The sequence below is a fragment of the Epinephelus fuscoguttatus genome, linkage group LG10, assembly GCF_011397635.1.
Source record: "Epinephelus fuscoguttatus linkage group LG10, E.fuscoguttatus.final_Chr_v1".
NCBI classification, from domain to species: Eukaryota; Metazoa; Chordata; class Actinopteri; order Perciformes; family Serranidae; genus Epinephelus; species Epinephelus fuscoguttatus.
In genome coordinates, this window is record NC_064761.1 from 12,599,835 (window position 1) to 12,624,806 (window position 24,972).

Below are 24,972 nucleotides of genomic sequence, written 5' to 3' on the forward strand. Positions count from 1 at the left end.
TTTAAAGCAGTGCAACAACATCGAGCTACGATGGCTCCACACTGCCGATTCTGTTGAGGCAAATAAGAGATTAGAGTGGATATACTAAGACTTTACCTTCCTCTACTCTGTATGAAGACAAGAGAGCAGAGTATCAGTGGTTCTTCTCACCCACTCAATCCCAAGTTAACTGAGGGTGCTTTCAGACCTAGAGTTTGCCCGCTTTGGTCCGAATCAGGGACTTATTTTGTTACAAAGTTGCATAGCTGCTCTTGATTGGTCAGAATTTCCATGTGAGAAAAATCCATAAAGATATTGAGGAAGAGTACACTTGCAAAATAAATGCAACACTTTCTAACGTCACAATGGAGGCAACTACGCAGGTCGATTTTAGCGCTGGTCATCATGGACTAAATTGCTTGCATTGTTCATTTTAGGCAAACCATACAGTTTAAAAACGAGGCGCGGCTCCAACTAGAAAACAATGTTTTGATGCATCGGATACGCCGAACTTGAGTTTGATTGAACCGAACCAAACGGGGCAGATGTGAAAGCACGCACCCAACCCATTTTAGGAGCCACTCCACAAAAAAATGTCTCAATCAACCACCCACACCTGACCAAACCCCTCAAACTACAAACTTTATGCATTATAACAGCACAGTTGTCATGATTGAGGACAGACACACTTTGTGGCACTGTGTGTGGGTTTAAGAGAGAAAGGGGAAGAGAAGGTGGAGTATTGCACACAATGTTTCTGTAAGTTCCTGATAACTTAATCGGAACACTGCTTTACCACTTTGTGAAAAATACAAACGCACTGTTGTGATATATTGAATCTTAACCCCTGTATCATGTTACGTATTATATCACCAGATTCTTCCCAATACACAGCCCTAGTGGACACGCTCCCAGAGCAGTGAATAATATTTATTTTTTCACAAACCTAATTTCATATACTTGGTGACTTTTTTTTTAATCATTCAAATTTGGCTAGGTGTTTAATGACACATTTTTCTGTGGTTGGACAAAGTCAGAGCAGGTTTATTTTTGCTTTACTTAGACTTGAAAAAATAGCCGTGCCTCTATCAAAAGTTCACTGGATATGTCATCAGTAGGTGTTTTTGATAAAAGAGAAGGAACGTCCCTGGTTATTGCATAACACTCTGAGACCTGCACTGTTAAACCCAAAGAATAAGGCAAGGACAGGACAGACAGGAATGTTTCCTGTTAGATAACTAAAGCTGTTCCAGCTTTGGCAATTAATTAGTGTGTTCTCGTAGTACCCAGTGGCTCGTTGAAGCAAATGCTTGGTTTAAATGTAATTGTCCTAAAGTGTGTCTGCCCTGACAGACCTGGATTAGTGTGAGTTCCTGAGGCGAGACTGTAGATACTCATCACTAACACCATCACACCCATTACTAACTCCTCACTCCTCCATCCCTCGCTCTTCTCTGCTTCTTACAGCCTAGTTGTGTAGATGATAATCGCAGACTTCTGGACAACAGTGTGCTGGCTCACCCCGTCTCCCTACTACACACAGATACACACACACACAATCACACGCACATGCTACATTAGTCTCCTAACCCTCAGTCACTGCTGCCTGTTTTCAGGTCTTGGAGCGATACGGAGAACTTCTACTCCAACGATCGCAGTATCCTGACGCTGTCGCCCATGGAGGCCACCCACTGCTGACTCCCAGGGCCGCTGACTGTAACAGGCAGAGCAGGGGGAGACTCCACGAGGAGAATATAATCACCCTCCTGCCTCCATTTTATAAACTTACTTCAGTTTAAGCTCAGTGCATTCTCAGCTGGATGCAACACAGACTCTTGTGAAACCAAAGGACTCAGCTTGATGCAGCAGGCTGCTTTCTTCTTCATCAGTTTGTTTCCCCCAGTGAATCAGTCCTTAGTAGCAATGTTGAGAAGGACATCAGACGGGAGCTGCAACATGGAAGGAAATAAAACATGAAGTGTGGCGCAAGTCAGCATGGCATGAAGCTGACATCTGTGGAGCTACTCATGAAGGAAGACCCGATCAACCTCTGAGCAGATCCCTTCTGCATATAGTTCCTGAAAGTCCTGCAAAAGTATCGAAAAACATTTAAATTCAGGACATTTTTTAAGGTCAAAATAAGATATGTCAGCTCACAGGTGCTCCCCTCTGAGATCAGCCCGGGTACATGAACTCTAATGCAGCTATTTATTTTTTCAGCACAGTTGCCAAACTTATTTTTTCATGCAACTGGCATTAAAATGACCTTGTAAGTCTCATATATATATATTTGTAGACACAGAATGGAGACTCTGATGGACATCTTGCTAGCTGATGTCAGGCAGCAGTCCTGCTCGAAGCATTGCAGCCTGTAAGGACTGTAACCTAAACAAGCTGGTTTCGACATGTTGATTAAACTCAACACAGGACCGAGGTGGCTTATAGACCCCGATATCCAGGATGTAGCACCAGGACAGAAGCTCCGTGAAGTCAGACTACATTAGGGGGAGGAGGATCTCTGAGATGTCAGCTAGCAGCTAAGGCTGAACATCATGTTGCTTCCATAAACTGCTGCATTAACTTTCTCTTTGAGCCCTTGGCCCCGCTGCACCTTCATTTCTCATTCAGATGGAAAGGGAAAAAGTTAGACTACCTGTAGCTTTCAGAGCTTTACTGGTTCTGCTAACGTCTAGACTAGTTTCCTTAGGACCTGCAGTACTCCGTAGATACTGTACAAGGAGATTCATCTCTCTCATGGAACCAAAGACCAAAAGATTCAAACTGGAGTTTAAAGAAAAAAGTGTTTATTTTTGTGCCTGATTGTACAGAAGCTTATATCGTTGTTAAGAAGACTATCGTTATTGTTAGTGCTGCTTTCTCGTCGGACTGTTCAGGCCCGTCTCCCCGCTGCATTGCTCTGAAGGAGGTCAGATGCGGTCTGTTTGAAAAGCCATACATTTTCAAGAGCTTATATTGTAGATTATCAAAGGTACTGCAGATTGAAGCTGTTTGAGCCTGTTGTTACTTAGTGTCTGGAAACTTGTTCCCCTTGAATGCCTTTTTCTCATTCAGCCGGGTTAGCAAAAGCATCTTAGCATTAAAGACCGCAACGCTTGGGGAGTATTTTGAGGTAACGGGGTCAGTGCTGAAAGCTGACTTAATGAGGTTTTGTAGGTAGAATCATCCCTCTCAGTCGCCTGAAAATATTACCCGAATATCAGATCAGATGATGGTACCAATTTTTTTCCCTTTCTTTCCTAAACAAGACAAAATGGCTTTAATGGCGAGACGCTTTTCCAAATCACGGCTGCCGCACGTCGACCCAGACAGCAGAATGTCTCTATCGTTAGAGAGATAGCTATATCAGATGAATATAACTCAGCTTCTACAGAGATGAAAAGAATAGCAGAGCGTTTGCACAAGTCACATATCAAAACCACATTTAGTTGTTTCTCAAACCATTACTCGTCTGTCACCATTGAAATCATCTGAATCATGTTTTTGCTGTTATGTTTTTCTGTCCACCTGTTGATGAAGTGTGTGAATCTGTGTGTGTTTGTGTTTCTTGTGTGGCAGCCATGTTAGTTGAAGGAAGTATGGTACGTAGCATTGTTGTAAGCTCTTTGTATGCTCTCAGTGGCCACATGTTGCCCACAGGTCAAAGGTAAAAAAAAAATTTATGCTTGGTTTGGCGTCTCTTCTTCCAAAAAAAAAAAAATAGGTGAAATGTAGAAATGTTTCAAGACAACCGTTTTAAACTTGACATCAACAATGACTGGTACATGCCTCAGCTCAGACAAGAAACATACTGAGTCATAGGATTTGTCTGTTGCTATGGTTACTGTTTCAACAAATCAGAGAGTCAGTAATGTTTTCGTCAGTTGTTTATTTTCTGTACGGTACACATTGTTTGATGCACACCTGGGCCTGTTATATCATCTCTTTTCATACAGGTTCAACTGACAGTGAACGTGTCTATTTATTATTGTGGTACTTTTTTTTCTGTGTTTGTTTTGAACTTCTCTGACATATCATTATAAATGTGAGTCCTGTACATGACCTGAACGCAGCAACTTCCCACAATGTTTTACTTGATCTCAGACACATAATTGGGAGGATGTAGCTCCGTGTTAGCTGTTTTTGTGTTTGACCTGAAAAGCAACAGTGCAGGTGGGAGCTGTCTGACATAAACAGGATGTTTGTAATGTTACAGGACATTTCAATGAGCATAAGGACATTTTGAAACTTCCAGTTAGATCACTCTGTCATGGAACCCAACAGAATCTTATCAGGCCACATTTACACAGGAAATTACTTTCCTTTTTTTAAACTTATCTGATATTAAAAAGTGTACCTGGATATACCTATGATTCTTGCAATCTGTACCTGGATAAGGAAAATATGTTTCTGCTGTTACTGCACCAATTTTACACATAAAAGTCCGTTTACTTGTCATGAAGAGCTCAGCCTGTGAAAAAAGTTGTATAATGTCCTCTGTGGCTGTGAGAGCACTTTGATGTCTGAGAAATGCGTTCTTGAGACTTCAAAAACATTGGAAGAAATGCTTCTTTATAAATGAGGGCATGTAACGGGCAGGAGTTGACGTTCAGATGCTTTTAAGTTGTATGAGAATTGTAGGATCTAGCCTTATATACTGAAACGAGGGACTTAAAATCAGGATATGTTGGCTTCTGCGGCTGCATATTGACCATTATTTTTGTATGTAAGTACAATACTAAATCCAGGAGTACCATAACCCTTAAATACAATATAAAAAGGTCAAATTTGATGCAGCAGAGGCTGAGGTATCCTGACTTGAACAGAAACTAAAAGTTTGACAACCCTCCTCTCTGGAATCAGTAATAAACTCCAGAGGAAGAGGAGTCCCTGCTGTCTAAAAGCAGTTAACACCTGCAGTGTAAGTGCAGTTCTGATGCCCCCTTGTGCTCAACATCAGAGACCCAAAGTGTTTAAAATGAAATAATTATAAAATCTATAATCATATTAATAATTACAAACAGATAAACCATAAGTAGTGGTTACGTAAATTAAAAAAATGCTTCTAACAAGACTTAAAAATACAACAAATGCAAAATAAAAAAATAATTGATAGAGAGGACAATTCTTAATTATTAAATTTCAAAATCTCCATTTTCCAGAGACAGAGATTTAATGATAAAATGTGACATAGGATAAAAACACATGCTAATCTATATGATTATTTCACTTTAACACTTTGGGTCTTTATATTTATTTATATTATGTAATTGATGGTACATTTTTATCCAGACTGTATATCCAGGTACAGATTTTCAAATTGGGGCCCATGTATCACTAGAGTAATATCTTCAGAACTGTTAAAGCAGAAAACTGATGGTTTTGTCTTGGGTTTTTTTTTTTGTTTTTTTTTTTTTTTAAATGAGATTTGACTTTAGCGAAAACAGAGACCTGATTCTCCAAAGCATCGCAGCACTGACATCATCTAAGCTTCATTACAACAGAGCAGCAGAGTTATGATACGAGGCCTCTGGGGTATTTCTAGAAGCAGAAGATTACTCAACCACATAATTCAAAAAATTGTCATTTAATATTTTATCATGCCTCGACCACAGATGATGATCGTGTCATCCATCAGAAACAGTACCCGAGTTTAATGGGATACTTTATTAAGAGCTGTTAAATTCTGTCTGCACACGTGGCTTTTAACTCTCCTGCCTCTGGAAATGTTGGCCGAATATTAACGATATTTAACAACCAAATGAAAATGGAACTTAGTCACTTATGCTCAGTCTTTATACTTACAAGTAGCCTTATCATCCAGAGACCAGATCCTAACTATTATATTGACACATCTACGGGCATGGTTATCATAACTTACACAAAGGATCAAACAGAATCTTTCAGTAATATCAGTAAATTTATTAGAATTTAGAAAGACTGTCAGTGCATAGATGCTCTTGGAAAACTTAGCCATTGTTTGCAGACCTAAATCAAATGAAGGTTTTCTTGATCAAATCAGCTTAAAAGAGGAATCTAAATATCAACAGATCAATACTGAATGGTTTGTTGAAATCATTTTTGTTCTCTCCTCATCAGTAAATTATGCTGCACCAGACCAATAATAAACCACCATCATCACTCCTCTGTTGACTGATATCTGTTGCTGTCTGTATGTCCTCCCTCCTCTTCCTGTCTGTAAATCTGTCTTATAGCTGATGTTTATGAAGATGCTGTTCTATTTACAAAATAAATACATTTTTAAGAAACAAGTCTTTTGAGTGTGACCTTCTTTATTTCAATGGTTTTAGAAAAACCTATAGAATATTATATCTTAGATTGTTTTTGAAAAAGTCATGCAGTGTAGTAAACCATTAAAAATATGAAAATGTCATAAAAAACTAGTGTAGTGTGTCATAAAATTTAAATAAAAAAACGTTGTTTTTTTTCAAAATGTGCCATTGAACATCGTTGTAAAGAGTCATAGTATAGTATGTCATAAAAAAAGTTTAAAAAGTCACGCTATGGTATGCTATAAAATGTTATGAAATGAAATCATAGTATAATGTGTCTTCAAAAAGTGATTAAGAAAAGTCACTACAGTATGTCATAAACTGGTGAAACTGAGTCATTGTATAGTATGTCATCAAAAAGTGAAAACAGGTCATAGTGTAGTATGTCATTTAAAAGTTATGAAATATGAAAAAGTTATTAAATAAAAGTCATAGTATAGTATGACATAAAAAAGTGATGAAAAAGTCATAGTATAGTATGACATAAAAAGTGATGAAAAAGTCATAGTATAGTACAGTATGACATAAAAAAGTGATGAAAAAGTCATAGTATAGTATGACATAAAAAAGTGATGAAAAAGTCATAGTATAGTATGACATAAAAAGTGATGAAAAAGTCATAGTATAGTACAGTATGACATAAAAAAGTGATGAAAAAGTCATAGTATAGTATGATATAAACGTGATGAAAAAGCCATAGTATAGTATGACATAAAAGTGATGAAAAAGCCATACTATAGTATGATATAAAAGTGATGAAAAAGTCATAGTATAGTATGACATAAAAGTGATGAAAAAATCATAGTATAGTATGATATAAAAGTGATGAAAAAGCCATAGTATAGTATGACATAAAAGTGATGAAAAAGTCATAGTATAGTATGACATAAAAGTGATGAAAAAGTCATAGTATAGTATGACATAAAAGTGATGAAAAAATCATAGTATAGTATGATATAAAAGTGATGAAAAAGCCATAGTATAGTATGATATAAAAGTGATGAAAAAGCCATAGTATAGTATGACATAAAAGTGATGAAAAAATCATAGTATAGTATGACATAAAAGTGATGAAAAAATCATAGTATAGTATGATATAAACGTGATGAAAAAGCCATAGTATAGTATGACATAAAAGTGATGAAAAAGCCATACTATAGTATGATATAAAAGTGATGAAAAAGTCATAGTATAGTATAGTATGACATAAAAAAGTGATGAAAAAGTCATAGTATAGTATGACATAAAAGTGATGAAAAAGTCATAGTATAGTATGACATAAAAAGTGATGAAAAAGTCATAGTATAGTATGATATAAAAGTGATGAAAAAGTCATAGTATAGTATGACATAAAAGTGATGAAAAAGTCATAGTATAGTATGACATAAAAGTGATGAAAAAGCCATAGTATAGTATGACATAAAAGTGATGAAAAAGTCATAGTATAGTATGATATAAAAGTGATGAAAAAGTCATAGTATAGTATGACATAAAAAAGTGATGAAAAAGTCATAGTATAGTATGATATAAAAAGTGATGAAAAAGTCATAGTATAGTATGACATAAAAGTGATGAAAAAGTCATAGTATAGTATGATATAAAAGTGATGAAAAAGTCATAGTATAGTATGATATAAAAGTGATGAAAAAGTCATAGTATAGTATGACATAAAAAAGTGATGAAAAAGTCATAGTATAGTATGATATAAAAGTGATGAAAAAGTCATAGTATAGTATGATATAAAAGTGATGAAAAAGTCATAGTATAGTATGACATAAAAAGTGATGAAAAAGTCATAGTATAGTATGATATAAAAGTGATGAAAAAGTCATAGTATAGTATGACATAAAAGTGATGAAAAAGTCATAGTATAGTATGATATAAAAGTGATGAAAAAGTCATAGTATAGTATGACATGAAAAAGTGATGAAAAAGTCATAGTATAGTATGATATAAAAAGTGATGAAAAAGTCATAGTATAGTATGACATGAAAAAGTGATGAAAAAGTCATAGTATAGTATGACATAAAAGTGATGAAAAAGTCATAGTATAGTATGACATAAAAGTGATGAAAAAGTCATAGTATAGTATGACATAAAAAGTGATGAAAAAGTCATAGTATAGTATGATATAAAAGTGATGAAAAAGCCATAGTATAGTATGACATAAAAGTGATGAAAAAGTCATAGTATAGTATGATATAAAAGTGATGAAAAAGTCATAGTATAGTATGATATAAAAAGTGATGAAAAAGTCATAGTATAGTATGACATAAAAAAGTGATGAAAAAGTCATAGTATAGTATGATATAAAAAGTGATGAAAAAGTCATAGTATAGTATGATATAAAAAGTGATGAAAAAGCCATAGTATAGTATGACATAAAAAAGTGATGAAAAAGTCATAGTATAGTATGATATAAAAAGTGATGAAAAAGCCATAGTATAGTATGACATAAAAAAGTGATGAAAAAGTCATAGTATAGTATGATATAAAAAAGTGATGAAAAAGTCATAGTATAGTATGACATAAAAAGTGATGAAAAAGCCATAGTATAGTATAAGTATGACATAAACTGATGAAAAAGTTATAGTATATTATGACATAAAACGTGATGAAAAAGCCATAGTATAGTATGACATAAAAGTGATGAAAAAGTCATAGTATAGTATGACATGAAAGTGATGAAAAAGCCATAGTATAGTATGATATAAAAAAGTGATGAAAAAGTCATAGTATAGTATGATATAAAAGTGATGAAAAAGCCATAGTATAGTATGACATAAAACGTGATGAAAAAGCCATAGTATAGTATGACATAAAAGTGATGAAAAAGTCATAGTATAGTATGACATGAAAGTGATGAAAAAGCCATAGTATAGTATAAGTATGACATAAACTGATGAAAAAGTTATAGTATATTACCATAAGATTTGTATGTTTGCGGATGATGTTTTGCTTTTTATTACAAGCCCAGACTCAAGCATCCCAAAATTGATGTCCCTGCTAAAAGAATATAATTTATACTCTGGATATAAGCTTAATATCCAAAAAACCCAAACCCTCACATTTAACTATATTCCCCACCCAGATATTAAAGGGAAATACAATTTTAAATGGGACTCGCCCAAAATAAAATATTTAGGAATAAACCTTACTAAAGATATGTCAAAACTTTTTGAAAGTAACTACGGCTCCATTAATAAGGAGATCAAATCTGATATTTCTAGATGGACACTCCTCCCACTGGACATGAGTAATAGAATAGAAATCATTAAAATGAATGTGTTGCCACGGCTTTTCTTTTCCAGTCTCTGCCACTAGAGGTGCCCCAAAAACAATTTGATGAGTGGAATGCCTGGATCTCGAGGTTCATTTGGAGCAGTAGAAGACCTAGGGTCCAGTTCAAGACTCTGCAGCTAAAAAAAGAGAAGGGAGGGAGAGTTTTACCATGTTTACAGGATTATTATTATGCTGCACAGTTGAAACCCTTAGTATACTGGTGCTCTCCAAATTGTGAATCTAAATGGAAATGCTTGGAAACTACACAGTTAAAAATTCCAATTCAATCTATTATAGGAAATAAAAACCAAGCAGAAAAATATTATAACAGTTTGAATCAATGGACTGTATTCACTCTCAAACTATGGTTTAAGGTTTTGAGGAAGTTACAAATAGAGAAACAGGCAAGAGTCTTGAATTGGATAGCATGTGATCCAGAATTTGAACCTGCTAGATTGGACGGGGGCTTTAAACAGTGGGTTAGGAGAGGGATCACATCCTTTGTTCCCTCATTTCAAACAGTAAATTTCAGAGTTATGAGTCTATTTCAGCCACATTTGGACTGGAGAAGCAGGACTTCCATAGATACCTGCAAGTCAGAGACTATTATATTAAAAAATTACAAATCAAGGAGGAGAAGGAATACAATTTAATCTCTATATTTCATGAGGCTTATGAAAAGAAAGATAATAAAAAGTTGGTCTCAAGAATATACGGAAGTATCCAAGCTTCTAAAAATCACTCTACGTTTTCCATTAAACAGAAGTGGGAGAAGGAGTCAGAAACACAAATATCAGAAGAGACCTGGATAGAAATATGTGAGACACAAGCAACCACTGCAAACTCGAGATCTCTACGAGAGTTCGGCTGGAAGAATGTAGTGAGATTTTTTATAACTCCTAAAATAACAGCACTACGAACAGGCACACAGAGCCGAGGCTTTTGTTGGAGACAATGTGGAACCCCTATGGCTAACCATGTTCATGTTTTTTGGTCCTGTCCGAAAATCCAGCCATTTTGGAGGGACATATTAACCGAGATAAATAAAATTATAGGAGTGGATTTAGAATTTTCTTTTGTTGTTTTATATCTCGGCAAAATTCCGAAAACAGTCTTGCATAAGGACAGTACTTGTTGAAGATTCTTCTGGCTAGCAGTAGGAAAGCCATAACTAGAAGGTGGATGCAAGTAGATCCTCCAACATTGATCCAGTGGCACGGGATCATTCATGAAATTTACTGTATGGAGAAACTTACTTTTATTTTAAGACTCCAATTGGAGAAGTGTATGGAACGCTGGGAAAAATGGATCGAATACGCGCCTTGAAAAGTGTGACATTTGGCTATGATGTATATGTATGTACAGTATGTATGTGTAATAGAAAGCTTTGATTTTAACTGTACAGCCCATGATGATCTCATGTTCTATTTACATGTTGATAAATAAAAAGTTAAAAAAAAAAAAAAAAGAAAAAGAAAAAGTTATAGTATATTATGACATAAAACGTGATGAAAATGTCATAATATAGTATGACATAAAAAAAAGTGATGAAAACGTCATAGTATAGTATGACATAGAAAGTGATGGAAAAAGCCATCGTATAGTATGACATTTTAAAAAGTGTGATGAAAGAAATAATCTCATAGTATGTCAAAAATTTGATTTTATAGTCATGTTATGATTGGCCATGAAGAAGTGATTAAAACAAGTCATAGTGTAGTATGTTAAAAAAGTCATAGTACATAGTACAGCATGTCATAAAAAAAATATTTACAAACCTCATAGTTAAATATATAACAGTAAAAGCCTTATTGGGTTAATTTCAGTATGCATTATTTTTTACTCGTATTGGAATATTTTGAAATGTTTTTTCTCTCCCCCCTGTACGTGGCACAGCATGGCTCTGTACAGCCAGTCATTCTGATTGATTAGGCCTTCTCCAAATTAAGGCTGGGTGGAGCCCAATAAATCTCAATACATGACAAAGGCATTAGGCGGCTGAGGGAGATGTTCATGAATCTTTTTTTTTCCTTCTTAATACAAGCGTAACCCACCTTCGCTTTCCAGTACATCAAAAAAATGACATGGCACTGTGTGTACTTCACAAACATTTTTATTACAGTATCTGACCAGTCCAAGATCTAATAATAAATCATCTGTCACATCTACAAAATGAAACACAGGTGTCTATTAATTTTATGCTACAAGGCCTCATAACACACCAGTTAGTAAGAAGAGAGTGATCAGCAGACACAGGTCAAGTTCACTTGGACTGATGGAGGAATTACACAGAATCAAACCATCTGTCCGTTTAAAGCCCTCTGTGACCGACATTTCATCCTTTACGGGTTATTTTCAAATCAGAGCCCAATCCGCTCACACACTTTGGGAATCATTTGATAGTTCTGGAGTGTTTTCTTCATCCCAATTCAAAAAGGCCTTTTTGTTTAGTGCCATGTTATAGTCTCCTCTGCAACAACAGAGGCTTCTTGCAGACCTCTGTTTTATTTATGAGAGAAAACTTTCAAAGGGAAATGATGAAGAGTTGGAGTCAGTCTGGAAGGACAGAACGTGTGGATGTTGAAAGTAAACCCAAGTACATTTTTTTTTCCCGCACACATAATGAGTTTGCATCCAGCCTCTTTTCTCTTAATCACTGTCAAGTAAAAACCAAGTAGCTTCAAATAATCAGATCTTAAACAGCTGTGCTTTAAGCTCTGTTACTATGCATTTTAAATACTGGCAGGTTCAATTATAATTACAAGACAGGTTTTTTTTTATTATAAAGAAGCATGTGACAGAAAAATTCAAATGAAATTACCTGGTTCTTATAATAACTTAATGGTATTTTCCCCTACACACACCAGTTTCAAAGGATCACAAGCTGATGGGATTCACTCAGTAAATATTTTACGGTCATGTAAATGTGAAGTTTTCCCCCTCAGAAATCAGTAACTATTCCTGTAGTTCAATGAGGCATAATTCTGCAAGTAACTTGACTGATTTTACACTTGCCATCCAAACTACTTAATATTTTCTGCATTGGATTTGCTGACAAACTGTTGAGATTTTGTTGCTGTGTAAAGATTAGGAAGTTTCCAGTGAGTGCAAAGAGAGGACACTCAACTGTCAACCCTTTTTCAGTGTGGAAGTGCAATAAAATTTACAACAAAAGATTACCCAGTCCATTCTTAAACTAACACTGCACCATTGACAGAAACAGAGACTTGAAAAAAACTTACAAACACAAGAAAGAAAAGTAGGAACAAACAAAAGAGTACAAACCACATGAAGATAATTCATATATGTAAAAGGCAGCTGTACATGAGAGAATATCATGAGGTTTACCCATAATCACGAGTCAAACCCAGGAACATTTCAGGTCAATGTTACTGTTTCTGACCCTCCTATATGCATGTTGGGTCCCCAGGGGTCAAAGTATTTGTCTAATCCATTCCAGACTGAACCAGACTCACGTGATTTGGGTCCTGACTCACATTTTCAGACATATTAATCAAGTGATGGACACCAGGCCCGTTCAGATTGACTCACTTTCCCTCCAGCTGTCACAGTAGCTCCTTCCTGGCTCTCTCCTACCTGTCAGTGTGTATTCATGGCTGTGGTTGTGTGTTTGAGTCTGTTTACTGGCTGCTCCCCTCCCCCTCCTCCTCCGCCTCCTCTTCCAGTTCAACCAGAGGAGCGTGGCGATTGGCCTGAGAGCCCTCGCTGAAGAAAACCCTCTTGATCACACCTGCCTTTGGTGCCCGGATCGTGTGCTGCAGAGATGGACACAAAAAACTTTATTACAAACACAGCAGACAGTGTGTACCTGTGAGGTAAAAGAAAAGAGGTGTGTGAGTCAGAGCTGGCAGGAGGCCCTCACCTCCATCTTCATGGCAATCATGACCATCAGTGGGTCTCCGACAGCTACTGTGTCTCCAGCCTTCACCATCACCTGAACACAATACAACAGATTGTTTGTATTTGTATGCACAGAGGACGATTTGTCTTCAGTCATCTCAACATTAAAGATCAGACACATGATGTCGCTCACAGATAACAAGGAGGTAATTTACGTCTGCATTATTCCTTGCTTATGATGCTTTAATTCTCTTTCTAAATTAATGATTCAGTCGCCTTTAAATTGTTTTCAGTTATTGAAAATATGGCAGTCGGCCTGCTCTCATCACCTCTGCTTCAGTCTCATTACAGTGGCTGCCAGTGCATTTTAGGTGAACAATAACACAGTCAGAGGCGTCCCCATAAATAAATATAACAGACAGGGTGGAGACAGAGGATTGCACTTCTTTCACAGAGCCAATTACTCTCTGTATCAGCAGGAGTGTATTACAGTGCTTCCAATAACAAAAAGAAGATGAGTTCAAATAATCAATGATGCTATTATGTTTGTTACTGAGCACTGATTGGGTAAGTTTTACCAGTGAGTTAACTGGAGGCATGAGGTGAAGTACTGCTGCAGTGGAAGTTTTAATATAACCCTTGTTTTCTGATATAGAGCAGTGCTCAAACACGTGATGAGTTTACATCTGTGCATGCATTTCCTATTGTTATTGTGTGAATCAACTGGTCACTAAGATGGTTGTTGCAAAAACATTATATTTTTCTTTTAATGACTTAAATTTCCTGTTTTTCTTGCTAGTATTTCTTTTTGATGATCTGTATCAGCTGGTTGATAATCACCAGCAGGTTCCTGGCTGCTGTTTAAAAGGGGTCAAAGCCACAAATGTCCCAGTAATGCTGAGGTAAGCCTCGGACTGATACGCATCTGTTTCCCTTTGGTGATATGCATCATTAAAAGTATCACATACTAATTGTGAGTGCTGACGACTTCATTTGCTAATTTTGAAACAAACTGACAACACAGAGCAACACAGCTAATTCTTGCCTTAAAAAGTTAACATGAAATAGTTAAATGTTTTGGAAAATACACTTTGGTGCAGAGAGTTACGAGAAGATTACTCTCATATCTGTATGCTACATATAAAGAGTCAGGAGGCTGTTAGCTTAGCTTAGCATACTGGAGTCAGGGAGATACATATTTGCTTTGGTTACTAGCAAAGACAAAGGCATCATAATATGCTTTGAGGGATCCTCCTGATGGAGAAAATGGACCTAAAGAAGAAAACAACAGGTGTATTTCATGTCATGAAGTTTTTTCCCTGCACCTTGTCCATTATTCTCATCTATTAGGACATTTTGTATATTAGTTAAACATCACACGGTATCATCCCTTAAGCCCAGTTCAGACCACAGATTTGCTACAAGACGAGTTGAAGGCAACTACATGAAATGCGCAGTTCCGCAACATTCTAAAAACCTGCCAGTTTACAACGATGTAACTAGATGAGACGATGTATCATCTCTATGCAACAACTCTCTGTACTTCTATTCTGATTTGCAGCTTTTCAGACTTATTTTGAGCCTGAATATAATTTGTAGCTTCTTAAAATATGACTGAGGATAGTGATGGTGAGATAGTGGCAACAGTTACATTTGTAGTAGTGATGAAACAGCAAAAAACAGAACAAAACGAGCATCAGATGAACTGTATTCATAATAAATGTGCAATAATGCAAAACAAAACAAAAAAAACCCAAAAATCAGTCAATGAGAATGTGTGCGTGAGGGGATATAAGCAGCAGTAGCGACTCACCGTTTGACATGAAAACAGAGGGCTTAGCAGGGACGGAGCATCTGCTGCTGCAAGTAAACAAGTCATCTACAATCTTTTTGACATGACCAGCAGACTTCACTGCAAGCTGTTTGGATGTTGACACAGGTGACACGCTTTACGTTCTAAAACCAGCTACCGGTGATTTGACCAGCTGAGTTGCCAGTGACATCATCAGCAGGCTTGAGTCAAGCTCAGACGGCAACTTTTCTCTGCAACGTTCTAAAATGGTTTTGTCTCGTCACGAATCTTTGGTCTGAACTGGGCTTTACACCGTAGAGTCTACAATTATCTGTCTCTCTGGCTGAATCCAAAATTGAACAAAGCTGCATTTTAAACTGCAGTCTCAAAACTGTGGAATAAATAATCTCACTTTGTTAGAATGGCTACAACAGTGTACCCTTTAAATCTCAACTTAAAAAACATTTTTATAAATTTATTTTGTCTATTTTTTTTTTTAAATTCTACTTTCAGCGGAACATTTTGTAAACTTCTGTTTTTGATGTAGTAATATATTTCTTTACAGATAAAATTATGTAATAGCTCTTCATTGTTGTATCTTGAAATAGCGTGCTGTGAAGTGCTTATACAAAAACATTTCTATTTACATTTCATTATTTAATATGATGACTCAAGCTCTCCAAATCTCTAGAAAGTCATTCACAATAACCAGTTTGGCCGGAAGAAAAATAAACAGATACTTTGCATGACAAAAACTAAATTCACTGCCAATTATAATCCATGTGTTGTGTTAATACAACCAAACTCACCTTCTCTATGGTTCCAGTCATGGGGGCCACAGCTCCGCCCTGAGCCCCAGAGCCGCTCACACCAGCCAGATATTTTGGCACTGGAACAGACACCTGGGAGCTTCCCTCCTGCAGAGAAGACGTAAAGATGTCAGAAACAGAGGCGACAGTTAAGTGGCAGCTGAGGTAAGAGGATTTGAATAGTCTTTAATTTCCCCTGATGTCAGATGTCAAGTGTTTGTCCCCAGTCCCCAGTCTTTAAAGATGACAGATGCTTAAGGCAGGAAACAGAGATGGGGAGTCTCTGTGGTGACAGGTGAAGTGTAGCTCTCATTAAATCGACTGGGGAAAGCAGCCATTTACAGCTTTTACAAAATCTGTTATTTGTGGAACTGAACCTGCAATAAAGTCGAGAGTAAACAGAACAAACTGCTGCTAATAAACAAACACACATTTTGTCCAGATTTAAAATAGCTAAGGACCACAAAGACAGTTGAAAATAACATATATATTTGTCAGCAAATGAGTTTGAGAAGTTTAATACTTGAGGAATAAATAAGTTTAATTTATAGGACAACAGGTTCACATGCTTAAGAAAGCTCACCCACGTCCATACTGAAACATTTAGGTTAGCTTCTGAAATATGTGCATCCACTGTTTTGTTTTGTCTTATGATATACTTAATTAAATATTTTTGTGATTTTGGACTACATGTTAGACAAATCAAGAAATTTGATGATGGTTTCCGGGATGCTGTGATGGTAATATTCACAATTTTCTGCAGTCTATGGAACAAACAATACATCAAAAAGACAAAAAATTATAAACAGCAGATTTGTTTATAAATTGTTAAATTGTTATTGTTATAAATGGTAAATGGACCAACATTTATACAGCGGCTTTCTAGTCATCAGACCATTCACCCATTCACATACACATTCATACACTAGTGGCCGAGGCTATCATACAAGGTGCCACCTGCTTCTCAGTTTTTTAACACACTCACACACCGATGAAAGCATCATCGGGAGCAATTTGGGGTTCAGTATCTTGCTCAGGGATACTTTGACATGCAGGCTGGAGGAGCCGGGAATCGAACAAGTGATCTTCTGATTGGTTGACACGAATATACAGATTTAAAGTGTGTGATTTGTTAATGGTGTAAATTAAAATGATTGTTTGGCTCTACCTCTGAGCCACAGCCAAGCAATCATTTTAATTTACACCATTAACAAATCACACACTTTAAATCTATATATTTATGCCATAAGTTGAAAAATAATTCATGTATATTTACAGGCAGTTCACTCAGCTCAGCGTTTCTAATGTCAGCAGTGGTGGTAGGAACATACCGTGGAGAACAGGTGAACTGTGTTGTCCAAGATCACCAGTTTGGGACGAGACTTCATGCCATTGACAGAACAGTGCAGGAATGACGCTCCACCTTCCACCTCCACCTCCCCAGTCACATGGTACTCCTCCTTGCCAATCTGAAAGACAAAATGCAGTCATGACAAATGTGACAGAGGCAGATCTGCGACCACAGATTCACCTATTACTCCTACTAATAGTGTTGCTTTTTAATTACTGAACTTGGGAACAGTAGTTTGGCAAAATATTCTGAGCTCAAGCTCCACTTACTGAGCTTTTGTGGTTTTTGCAGTTGCATCCCACAGCTTTCATCCATGAATACAGTTTACTCAGTATTAGATTCGCTGATAAAGACTGTAAGATGTGGTTGAAAGCTCTAAAATAAATATCCAGTGGACCTTGAGTTATGTTTATTTTGTCAAACTACTGTTTCTAACTTTTATGCTTAGGTTTAGGGAATTTATTGGTGTTTATTTTAAATGTTAAAAATAGGTGAAAGCTAGATCATAGAAGAAAAACAGTCATGCAATAATGTGAGCTACAATCAGTATCTAGAAATAAAATAACTGATCTGCCTTTTTTTGAAAATCTGGGTACTTATCAGTGGAAAAACAAAAAACAAAAAAAAAAACCTAAAACACAAACACCGATAATAATTTAGGAAAAAGGATGTATTCCCGCTCACCTGCATTGTATAGCTTCCATCTTTGTTGTACACGACGACCACGTCAACTTCTAAAAGCAACAAACACACACACAGAGTGAAATATGAGGAAGCAAACAAGAGGAAACACTGAAGTTACTTAACACAGAGGCTTTAGCTGAACATCATCATCACTGATTTATTTTTGGCCCTGCAGTGACATTTATAATAGAAACATTTAATAATGAATATGAGTTAATGAACACAGTGTCACAGACCAGATCAGCTCTGAACTTAATTATTCAAACAGTCATTAAACTGTTATGAGTCGACCCTAACTGCACTGATCTTATTAAAACTAACACACTAGCCTATTTATTCAACTCATTTAACACACAATACAGACATAACTCAGAAACATTATATTAATACACCAAGTTTTTAACTGACAGGCCCAATGATCCTGTCGCTAGATATGTGATGAGAACATAGACACAAAAATAACCTGTGTAATCCATGTAGATACACATGTATTATCTATTATCTGAATTGTATGTTGTTGTGTAAGTTACTTTGCACTGATGCACTGCTTCTGATGGATGTGACGAGAAACCTGAAATATGTCCCGTTAGCTGCTGATATTAACTTCAGATCAAGTACTTTTTGAAGGAGAAGTGGGTTTTCAGATGTTTCTGGTGTCAAACTGAAGCCTAGAAAAGAACAGAAGGAATTTCCCATCCTGCCAGCACTGAAATTAGTACTCAGGTCTTTTTAGTCCTGCAAATTTTGATTAAAGGTGAAGTATTTTAGTTATAGTTATTTATTAGGCTAAAATTTGCTGGTTTCAGTGTCACAAACGTGAGGATTTGCTGTTTTTCTTTATTTATATAACTGAAAAATTAAATACACTTGTTTTGGTGTGTTAGTGGGACAACACAAGAAATTTGAAAGTGGTTTAGGAATTTTTTTCACCATTTTCTGATATTTCAAAGACTAAAATATCATCAAAAAATACTCGAGATGAACTGATAAAAATTTAAAATTTTTGATGGAGAGTATTTGGTCAAAAGGTTGGCATTGCAGTTCTGCATTTCATTTAGTCAACAAGATTATAAACTACTACAAATAATTACAAAAAAGCATCTCTGCATTCCCACCACTTTTGACCCTGTTGATTAAAGTTTTGGTTTCCTGTTCATCTTTTCTTCCGTCTTTACCCATCCTTTACCTTCCTACCTTCCTCCACACTAGGGGGCGATAAAGGCTCACCATATGTCTGTTACTTACTTTTGTCTCCCAGCTGTAGCGTCATGTTTCTGTTAAACTTAATGTTGCTTCTCCAGCCGCTGCTGGAGCCAAATGGGGAGAAGGGGTCTACAAATCACACACACACACACACAATATAAACACTTAGTACACCATCCATTTTTTAAATCAAATGTGCTGTACATCCTGATAAGTCCTGATGAGACAAATGTTCTCCCCTCACCAGTGGAGGTCTGTGTGAACTCCTGTGTGCTTTTCCTCTCCTGCAGCACCAGCCCCAGGGCTGCCTGGCAGATGGTCTCCCCAGAAGGAGCCCTCGGAGCAGGGAAGAGGTCTGCGTAGTGCTGAGGGATGAAGCTGGTGGTCACATTTCCAGCCTCAAACTCTGGGTGGCCCGAAAGACTCAGTAAAAAGTTAATGTTAGTGTTCAGTCCCACAATCTGAGGACAGAGAGGATGCAAAGACAGTTAAGACACAGAACCATGAATTATTTATAGGCATTTTTACATGTACTTATTGTATCATTTAAACAAATGCTACATGTAGGGGCTTGAAGTTTAGCTTATACTGTATTTATATTACAAGTTAAATTGCACGACATGAAAAGCATCATGTGACTGTGTGTCTTACGTTGTACTGTTGTAAGCAGTACCGCAGCTTCTTTAAGGCGGCAGATCGGTCTTCTCCCCACACCACAAGCTTGGCAATCATTGGGTCGTAATGTGCTGACACCTCGTCCCCTGAAAACACACATGCACACACACATACCACTTTTAAAGCTCCCATCCTTCATCACCAACACATACTTAAGAGGTCGCATAGATTCATTTTCTACCTTTTTTAAACCTTTGCTGTCACGTGTGATTGGACAATTGCACAACTGGACTTAAAATCGCACAATTTCTCTAAGAGATCAGACTGAAAGCTCTACAAATGGATGGAAAACAGTAAAATCTAATCAAGCACTCATTGCTGTGGTTTCTACTCTGTATTTCCCTGCATTCCTCTTTTTGATCTGCTTTTTACTTAATGTCTTTGATCTTTGTTTTGTGTGTAATGAGCCAGCAGGGACATTGTGATACACCAGGCAATGTAGAAAGTTGGACACTTAATTCTGTTGTTACATAAAGACTGGAAAACTATCAACGTAAACACAACCAGAGAGTCAGATCTAGACTCCCTACCTTCCCTGACTCCAGTCTCTATGCGTGTGTGTTGGTCTGCTGAGGGGGTGGAGAGATGCAGCAGAGGCCCTGCCCCTGGAAGGAAGTCGTTGTTTGGGTCCTCGGCGTAGATGCGAGCCTCAAAAGAGTGTCCCCGTAAAATTATGTCATCCTGGAGAAGAGGCAGACGCTCCCCTGCTGCCACCTGGAGGAGTTTTAGAATAATCAATGTGACAACAGTCCAAACTTTTTACTGACAAAAGGTAATGTTTTCATCTGGCTGTCAGCATTTCCTCCCTCCCTCCTCTCTCACCCTGAGCTGCCACTCCACCAGGTCAGTCCCAGTGACCATCTCAGAGACAGGATGCTCCACCTGCAGCCTGGTGTTCATCTCCATGAAGTAAAAGTTATGCTGGGCGTCCATTATGAACTCCACCGTACCTACACAGGAGGACAAACAATATAATGTCAATGTACTGTGTGTTCTGGGCCCGAGGCAGTGTGGTGAGGTGTGTGCAGGGTGAGTGTTTGTGTGTCTCACCTGCTCCTACATAGTTGACGGCCTTGGCAGCTCGAACTGCTGCCTCTCCAAGTTTCCTCCGCACCTCAGGACTGATACCAGGCTGAAAAATACATATAGAAACAGAGTGAAAACACAGTGAAACACTCAACAGTTGACACAAATATATTCAAGCAATCATTGCTCTAATTATCCTGTTTCACTCTACAGACTGAGAGCTTTAGTTGAATGTAAATTAAGGAGTTTGGGAGAAACAGATTTCCAGTTCCTTGTGCAATCTTGTTCATATCGGGAATTGTTTGATAACCAAGGTTTCCAATGTTTTGAAAAGGTCATTTTACAAGACAATGACTTACAAGCTCTTTGCAAACAGGACAAACATTTCCCCTACACTGACACTCACACTGGCTCATCATATTCAGAGCTTAAACCTCATGTCAGTCTATGATTAGCTTGATGTGAGAAATGTAGCAATTTGCCGTTATCTCTTACAGTTCCTTCCTCAGTCAGTATTAATTCAACCGACCACCATTATTCACTCACCCCTGGTGCTTCCTCTATGATCTTCTGATGTCTCCTTTGGACGCTGCAGTCTCTCTCAAACAGATAGACAGCGTTACCATGCATGTCCCCAAACACCTGAACCTCCACATGTCTACAGAAGACAGACAGACAGACAGACAGAGAAATTAAAGGACAAATTAATCTTTAAATAAGAATAACAAGTGGTAGAACTGTATAGAACCGTATGGTTAGCAGTATCTGACTGAGTGTGTTAAAGAATTATTATTATCACCTGGGATCCTCTACAAACTTCTCAACTAGCATGACATCATCGTTGAAGGATTTCCTCGCTTCTCGTCTAGCTGACTCCAACTGCTCCATGAAGTCTGAGTCTGACCGTGCAATACGCATCCCCTTAACACATACAGACACACACACACAAGTTTATTTAATGTTACCTGAAGTCAATTTATCATAGTTATTCAGACTTTTCGCGTCCTCTCACCTTCCCTCCTCCTCCACGGACTGCCTTAATCATCACAGGGTATCCTATCCGGGCAGCTTCTGCTTGCAGCCTCTCATCTGATTGGTCCTCTCCATGGTAACCACCAATGATTGGCACTCCAGCAGCTGACATGATGTGTTTGGATGTGCTAAAAAAGAGACAGAGCAAGAAAAGTAAATGGCACAAAGGTTAGCTTTTATGTTTTATATGCACTCTGACATCTTTTTTAACATTCAAAGTACTGAAGAAAACAGTCAACTGACCGAATGAAAACAATTACATCAGTCCTTCTAGGTACCAAGAAACACAATTTTTTTTTTTTTTTACTAAATGTTAATTAGAGACACCTAGAGAGAGGATATAAATGAACTGTTTTGTGTGTGTTACCTTTTAATGCCCATGTCCCGGATAGCAGAGGAAGGTGGCCCAATGAAGATGATGCCTTCCTGTTTACACGCCTCTGCAAACTCTGTGTTTTCTGACAGAAAGCCATAACCCGGGTGGACCGCCTACAAACACAAACACATTGTCTAAGACATCACATTTAACAGTGTCAAAGCCCCTTGTTGGTCTAAGAAGAATAATTCAACATGGAGAACAGTTGAAGGCTTTAACAGACTTGAACATCATTATCTATTATTTCTTTTGGAAATAGCTCCTTTAAGCAGAAATTCTCTTCATAAAACTGTTGACAACGAGTAGAGGATTACTCACATGTGAGCCAGACTTCTTGGCCACTTCCAAAACGTTTTCCATTGAGAGGTAACTCTGCTGGGAGGGTGGAGGGCCAATGTGGTAGGCTTCATCTGCCTATATAAAAGCAAGCAAAGCGAAAATCTGTTTCCAATTGAACAGAACTAATGCAAGTTTGTAAACAATTAATTATTGTAACACCAATGCCTCACTGAGTTCATCAAAGCAGCTGCAGAAAGAATAGACGAACACAGTGAGGACAGACTGAGCAGCAGATGAATACTATTGCCAAAAGACTGTTCAGCATCTCACCATGGCCACATGCATGGAGTGTCTGTCAGCATCGCTGTACACAGCCACAGAGCGGACGCCCATCTTCTTGGCTGTGCGCATCACACGACATGCAATCTCTCCTCGATTGGCAATCAGCACCTTCTCTATCCTTCCCACCCCTGAAGAAGACACAGCAGAGATTTTACAAAACCAGTATAATCTTAAAATGAAGTTTACAATAGTCTCTACCTCACTAATAAAGTCAGAAGCAGAAAACATTTTAAAAGGCTGGCAACCATCATTGTCACAGGTCTGTTGGAATAACGTTGAACTTGTTTATGCATCACAACCATACTGACAAAGCAACCACAGCACAGACAGTGGCTAGGGATCCACAGTGTGTGCCACATAACATTTACAGAGCCTAATAAACAGTAGGACAATAATAAATCAATAACAATTCGATAGTCAATTACTGTTTTAACTCATTTAACAAGCAAAAACACCAACTAATAAATACTTTCAGCTTTTCAAATATATGATATTTGTCTCTGTTTCATATCATTTAAAAGTGAATATTTGGGTTTTGGACTGCTGGTTGAACAAATCAAGCAGTGTGGATTTGGGCTGCAGGAATGTTTTCTGATATTTTATAGACTCAACTATCATTGGAATAATCAAAAGAGAATCACAAATAACATCTGCAGCACTACAGTTTTATTTTGCCCACATCACCATAACACTGGTATGTATATATTTACCATGTCCCAACTGAACATAACTCCATAGTTTTGGACATCAAGTTGAAGTCCAAAACAGTGTAACATCTCTTCAACAAATGTTTTCAATTAGAGGTTCAAATGAAATACAGCAGTTTGTTCATAATATTGAGAGGAGCATTTCCTTCACTCACCTCCTGAAACGAGCCTCACGCCTCTTTTGGTCCATGACAGTTTTCTGAGGAGAAGACAGGACAACAACTTCAGTGCCATCTAAATCTCTACATGGCTGTGAAAGGCAGAGCGGATGCCCAATGGAGAAAATACGCGTTTACGAAATAGCAAGTACAGTATGGCACTAACCAGCCTAAATCACGGAGCTGAATGTGATACTCAGTGAAGGCTGGTCGCAGATACACATCAGTGTGCATGTTGTACCTATCCGCAACATTAGCCACGCTAACTGACAGTTTGCTACCTTTATTTAACCTTGCTCAGCTTTTATCTGATTCACTTACTCGCAAAATGGAAAAACATGTTATCAACACGTTGACGTCGTGAAGACAAAAAATGTGATGTTGACGACATATGAGATCATAAACACCAGCAGATAATTTACAGTGTGATGTGTGGCAATTATAACTGCACAAGTTAGCTCAGACCTGAGGTAGTTAGCGTTGCAAACTTTAGCTGTAAGCTAACATTTAAAAGCAGGTAAAAAGAAGCTGGTTGGTGGAAATAACGTGAAAGAGGACACCCTGTATTCACACAAAATCATAACGGCGATGTAAGGCTTTAATGTACTCACTGTGTAAATATCCTCAGACCCTGCAGAGTTGGGAAACTCAGAATAACTGCAGCCATAGCTACCAGCTGCTGAGGCTAGCTGCTAGCTAGGTAGCTAACACTCTGATGACCGGCTGTGGAGGAAAAGGCGAAGTGGTAATTTATTAGACAACTCATAGACAGTTTAGTTTTAGTTTAACTGCAGGAAGCTACTAAACTTTACCAGAGAGAAACATATGGGGTCTTAAAATGTTGCACTCACACTACCAACCACTGTAACACACGTGTAAATAACTGTATTATTACTTTTGACCTTCCCAAGGCCTCGTAGTATCGACAACCAATGAGATAGAGGGATGTGGAGGTGGGGATGACGCTGCAGTTACCACAGATCACCAGCAGAGGGCGGCGTTTCTCTGTCAAACTGAAGGTGAATTACAGGAAATATAAAAACAATTACACTCACAATAATAACATAAAACTCGTTTTATTTTGTAGGGAGAAAAATAAAAATTGCTTGTAAAGCATTATGGAAAT

General features: G+C 37.5%; 2 protein-coding genes across 4 annotated transcripts in view; one reads left to right on the plus strand and one right to left on the minus strand.

The window, feature by feature from the left end:
• The window catches only part of atp11b (ATPase phospholipid transporting 11B (putative)), a 64,986-nt gene extending 58,738 nt beyond the window's left edge, over positions 1-6,248 (plus strand). For both annotated transcript variants that reach the window (XR_007450175.1, XM_049587179.1), the window contains one exon: positions 1,596-6,248. Coding sequence is in view for 1 of the 2 variants with exons in the window: in XM_049587179.1 (XP_049443136.1) it covers positions 1,596-1,677 (82 nt within the window). In the remaining variant the exon portion in view is untranslated. The remainder of the gene's footprint in view (positions 1-1,595) is intronic.
• A 5,398-nt stretch (positions 6,249-11,646) lies between these two features.
• On the minus strand, positions 11,647-24,748 carry mccc1 (methylcrotonyl-CoA carboxylase subunit). Of its 2 annotated transcripts, XM_049588322.1 has the most exons (20): positions 24,659-24,748; positions 24,458-24,569; positions 23,844-23,887; positions 22,970-23,109; positions 22,679-22,774; positions 22,352-22,473; positions 21,965-22,112; positions 21,752-21,873; positions 21,499-21,610; positions 20,977-21,058; positions 20,749-20,876; positions 20,457-20,640; positions 19,903-20,012; positions 19,496-19,712; positions 19,294-19,380; positions 18,049-18,098; positions 17,345-17,482; positions 16,014-16,121; positions 13,435-13,506; positions 11,647-13,327 (listed from the first exon to the last, which is right to left on the minus strand). In XM_049588322.1, exons 2-20 carry the CDS (start codon positions 24,511-24,513, stop codon positions 13,193-13,195), a joined length of 2,151 nt encoding a protein of 716 aa, XP_049444279.1. In that variant the 5' UTR covers positions 24,514-24,569; positions 24,659-24,748; the 3' UTR covers positions 11,647-13,192. The 2 variants fall into 2 exon arrangements, with proteins under 2 accessions (XP_049444279.1, XP_049444280.1); XM_049588323.1 differs by having other exon boundaries at positions 24,458-24,721.
• Between the last annotated feature and the right edge of the window lie 224 nt (positions 24,749-24,972).

What these genes read in the sequence shown, in the direction of transcription:
- mccc1 (XM_049588322.1), bottom strand. Translation starts at nt 24,513, where the DNA reads ATGGCTGCAGTTATTCTGAGTTTCCCAACTCTGCAGGGTCTGAGGATA. An exon ending in TCATAGAGGAAGCACCAGGG is followed by an intron (nt 21,059 to 21,498) that starts GTGAGTGAATAA and finishes TGTATTTTTCAG; the next exon opens with CCTGGTATCAGTCCTGAGGT. An exon ending in TGACTGGAACCATAGAGAAG is followed by an intron (nt 13,507 to 16,013) that starts GTGAGTTTGGTT and finishes TATTGTGTTCAG; the next exon opens with GTGATGGTGAAGGCTGGAGA.